We start from the raw sequence: 5,000 nt of genomic DNA on the forward strand, positions 1-5,000 counted from the left end.
CTCCCAGCTATCTCACACACTCCCAGCTTCCTCACTCCCAGCTACCTCACACACTCCCAGCTTCCTCACTCCCAGCTATCTCACACATACTATCATAAGCCATAAATTAAACATTACCAAACGGTTTAGATACTTTCTCCTCTGCCTTAACAGGTCCTATCATACAGTATACTCTGCTTATGCAGAACTGGGAGTGGCCTAAGTGAAGCTAAAGATATGCTAATAGTATAAGTCTTATATATAGACTTATACAGACCACCAAACCACAGATTAGAGGGGAAAACATATCTATACAGAAGCATCAAAATGTAATAATATGTAATAATAGGTGATTTAAATTTGAGTTAAATAGAATGGACAAATCCAACAGGAAATTACGAGAAAAGGAGCAATAGTCCATGTCAACTACACAGACCTCAAAAATGAAATATTAATGGCCTTAAATGGATGAACATAATAGTAAAAACTGGCATTGGAAATAATAGAAAATGGACGTGGGGTGGAGGAGAATGTCTCACCTACGTAGGCCAATAGGTCTTCTACAGAGTCCCTTTTCATTTCTCAAGCAATATATAAATTAGTGTCCCTTAACGTAGGGTGGCCCCTACACACCTGGGGTGTCCCCTACACACCTGGGGTGGCCACTACACACCTGGGGTGGCCCCTACACACCTGGGGTGGCCACTCCACACCTGGGGAGGCCACTATACACACCTGGCTCTCTGGGTGCATCCTATATCATTTCAGCCTCTGTGTAACATTGGCGAGGGCCACAGCGAAGGCCTGCACCGCGCTGAACGGATACTGGAAGTCCAGCGTGTAGGCATTGCCGTCGATCCTCCCGAACTGCATCACCTGCCGAGAGAGAGAATGGATTACTGGATGATATGGATCGAGGTATATTTCTTCCTCTTTCTCCTTATATCCCGTTGCTCCTCTCTATACTTCCAAATCGTTCTTCAATCCTTCACAATATACTTCCTTCCCTTCCCTCCCCTCATGCCCTGTATTCACTCTTAATTCTTCTCATCTCTCTCTCACCTGCTTGCCCTTAAACTCGATCTGGAAGTTCTTGGCCGACTCCTGGGTGACGCGCCCGCCGAAGTCGAGCTGGTAGACCTGCGAGTTCTCGTTCCAGAGCGGCGCCTTGTTGTGCATGACGTACTGGCGGTGGCGAGGCGTCGACGACCCGGAGCTCTCGCCCCCGCTGAACCCGCCGCCCTCGCTGCGGCCCCGCGACCGCCGCAGCTGCCGGTAGCGGAGAGCCGATAAGAATATATTGCTGGCCACGCGAGAGACGACACTGTACACGCTGCAGAGCCTACGGCAGCGCGTCGGGGTAGACAATATAGTGTGACGTGTGAGGATGGTGAGGGAGTGTTGGGGAAGTGTGAGGAAGGTGAGACAGTGTCCTGGACGTGTGAGAAAGGTGAGACAGTGTCGTGGACGTGTGAGGAAGGTGAGACAGTGTCGTGGACGTGTGAGGAAGGTGAGACAGTGTCGTGGACGTGTGAAGAAGGTGAGACAGTGTCGTGGACGTGTGAGGAAGGTGAGACAGTGTCGTGGACGTGTGAGGAAGGAAATATATCGTAGCCGAGTGTAATATATGGGAAACATCTAGTTTATGGCTGATGAGGACGAATAAGTGAGAAGACGACAAAGAGTTGAGAAACATTTAATAAAATAATACGGTGCGTCTTATATATAGATGTATAATATATAACATCTTTGCAGGAAATGGAGGACAAATGAAAATTAGCTGGATATATAGATAGAGAAGGAAAGAAATAATTTGTCTTGCTCCTTCAATCTATTCTGTTCTCACACCCGATCTCTTTCTTTCTCAATCTCTCTCTCTCTTTTTTCTAAACTAAGACAAGGGTTCATAAGGTCATAAGAGCTGTCAACTGGCGTACCTCACTCTCTCTCTCTCTCTCTCTCTCTCTCTCTCTCTCTCTCTCTCTCTCTCTCTCTCTCTCTCTCTCTCTCTCTCTCTCTCTGCTTTTCCATCTTATCCCCTACATTTATGATTTTCGTCTTTCCAAATACTTTCCCTCCTCCCTCCCTACCCCATGACCTTCGATCCCTCCTCCACGATCCTCACAATCACTTTCAGTGGTTGATTGCTCAATAAATCTCTCAACTATATGTTTAACAAATCTCTAACCCTGTCCATGGAGGCCAGAAGAAAATGTATATATGCTGGTTAGCATTGTAAATGTCTGGCCACGTCTGTGGTAGAATAATAATAATAATAATAATAATAATAATAATAATAATAATAATAATAATAATAAAATATTATCCATAGAACCTGGGACTCCACTATCCAAGGACCCGCGGACTCCCTCTTCCCAATACCCGAGACCTCCATTACCCCAAACCTCTCTCTACCCCAACACTGGTAACCGCCTCCAAAGTTCCGGGACTCCTGCCCTAGGGTCTGGGACTTCCCCTTACCCAAGCACCCCATCAGCAAGGCAATGGTGTAATAGGGATTAACGTGTAAATAACGTAGCAGGCCATAGTAAAGCGACCTTACCATTAGAATGTAAACATATGCCAGGGCTAGTGACCCACTCTACCTTGTTCCTCAGCTGCGTCTTCTGGAAGGTCTCGAGGTCCCGGTAGTTAGAGGAGCAGAGGACTTCGGCGTCGCTGGAGCAGTGGACCACCTCGTCGTCGCTGCTCTCCACGGTGCCTCGCCGCTGACGACGACGGGCCAGCAGCGGCGAGTTGAGCAAGTGTTTCCTGATGGAGGGGCGGAAGGGGTTAGTCGGGTGTCTACGGTTTCTGGAACATGGAACACCGGGTATTCCGACAAAGGCAAGATAAGCAACACATTGGTTATATATGATGAAAAGAGAGATAAATATATCCGGGAAAGCTTGAGGATCCTTTGATTGCTTCAAGCATAGGTTAGACAAACGTATATATATATATATATATATATATATATATATATATATATATATATATATATATATATATAATATATATATATATTATACCTCGTGGTAACGAGAACTAAGGGAACCTAAACCTGACAGGTGAGAGGCAAGATGTTACCTGACACTTTTCTGGTGAAATAATAAGATTACGAAGAGACCCTCCTGTACCTGGAGACCAACTGGGGTGTGTGAGGACCCACCTGTGAGAACAATGTCCATCCTACCAGTATAATAATCTAAAAAATGGATTGCAGACGAGGAGTCACAATAACGTGGCTGAAACATGTTGACCAAACCACACACTAGAAAGTGAAGGGCCGACGACGTTTCAGACCGTCCTGGACCATTCTCAAGTCGATTTTGAGAGTGGTCTTGAGAATCGACTTGAGAATGGTCCAGGACGGACCGAAACGTCGTCGTCCCTTCATTTTCTAGTGTGTGGATTGGTCAACATAACAAATGGATTATTTGTATATCATACATCTGAATCCTATATCAGAATTATTAAAATCATACATCTGGATCCTACATGACAACACCACAATGGTCGTGTCTACCATTGGGCCTATGGAGGCCTATGTGACTTTGCTCATGAAAGCTCGACAAGAAGTTGTCTTAATTGAAATACTATTGGAACCTTATTTAAGCTTCCGGTGACTTATTTTCAAATCTTAAATAAAGAATCAATTTGCACAGTAAGTACTATCTATAATTATTAAATCCAATATATATTTATCTTATAATCGCGCTTTATCTCAAATTAATCGTTTAGACAAGAAATATTGAATCAACATATCATGGCCAGTCAACCACCAACAGAGAGCATGGGGTCGGTGGCTGGGAGAGCAAGCGCCCGAGGTCTGAATCTATTGTTTACACATTGAACACACGACCCTTCATGCAAACTGCACCTACTATCAAGAAAAGAACACACGACGGTCTGAGACTTTCAATGGGACCAGAACCACACAAACTAATCTTAATTCCCAGTGATAATACACTCAAATATCTCCCTAAGTTACTCAGAGAGGTGTTTGTGAATCTATTGTACAGCAAAGCTGCTATCTTATCTTTAAAATACTGAGCCTTATCTCATCATGAGAGAGATCATAAATCTGGCAACTGGTCTGATGGGCGTCGGTTCTCAATTTGGAAAAGTTATTAAGTGTTTGTAGAGTGTAAATTGGCCACTTGCATGCTTTATAGCCTTAATAAATCCATATAAATTGTTAATCATGATATAGAGGAGACACTCCCCACTATCAAGTGAGCATTTATCTCATTCTTTACAATTAAATATGAATATTTGTATAAATATCTGTATATATATAATTCATCAGTATAAATTATCAATTACTATCACAGTTATCATTAATGTATCATATTTGCCTGCATATAATATCTTGTTTGTATCATATAACTAGTTGTTGTTATAATTACTAGACATAATCTCAGTTATTGGCTCTGCAGTTATGAACTAGGATAGAGTGTGTAATGTTCAGATCTTTTTGGTCCTAAGAACAGAACCAGTATTTACAATCATTGTACTGTATTTTATTATTTAATCCATTGTATACCATACAATTTTAAATGTGTTTAAATGCAAACAGGAACATTGTGTTTCTTGAATCAATAAACTTGTTTACCCCTTAAGAAACGTGCCTGAGATATACAGCCCACACTCCTTCCTAAAACAAGAACATTGGCGGGACTATTTGTAAAGCTCAGAACTTATAAGTTCATTTATTTTGCATTCTTATTTTAAAGTAATTTTTATATGGGGACACCCTGGAGACCAACTGGGATATATGGGGACCCACCAAGGTACCTGGAGACCAATGTGGGTTTATGGGGACCCACCAAGGTACCTGGAGACCAATGTGGGTTTATGGGGACCCACCAAGGTACCTGGAGACCAATGTGGGTGTATGGGGACCCACCAAGGTACCACCTGGAGACCAATGTGGGTTTATGGGGACCCTCCAAGGTTCCTGGAGACCAATGTGGGTGTATGGGGACCCACCAAGGTACCACCTGGAGACCAATGTG

The 5,000-nt window shown here is 43.3% G+C and overlaps 1 protein-coding gene across 1 annotated transcript in view; it reads right to left on the reverse strand.

The window, feature by feature from the left end:
• The window catches only part of Tusp (WD40 superfamily protein Tusp), a 162,142-nt gene that overhangs the window by 3,340 nt on the left and 153,802 nt on the right, over positions 1 to 5,000 (reverse strand). The window contains 3 exon segments of the mRNA XM_045749248.2: positions 715 to 855; positions 1,042 to 1,248; positions 2,586 to 2,751. Coding sequence (XP_045605204.2) covers positions 739 to 855; positions 1,042 to 1,248; positions 2,586 to 2,751 — 490 coding nt within the window. The 3' untranslated portion in view covers positions 715 to 738.

This window comes from Procambarus clarkii, chromosome 27 (genome assembly GCF_040958095.1).
Source record: "Procambarus clarkii isolate CNS0578487 chromosome 27, FALCON_Pclarkii_2.0, whole genome shotgun sequence".
In the NCBI taxonomy this organism is placed as follows: Eukaryota; Metazoa; Arthropoda; class Malacostraca; order Decapoda; family Cambaridae; genus Procambarus; species Procambarus clarkii.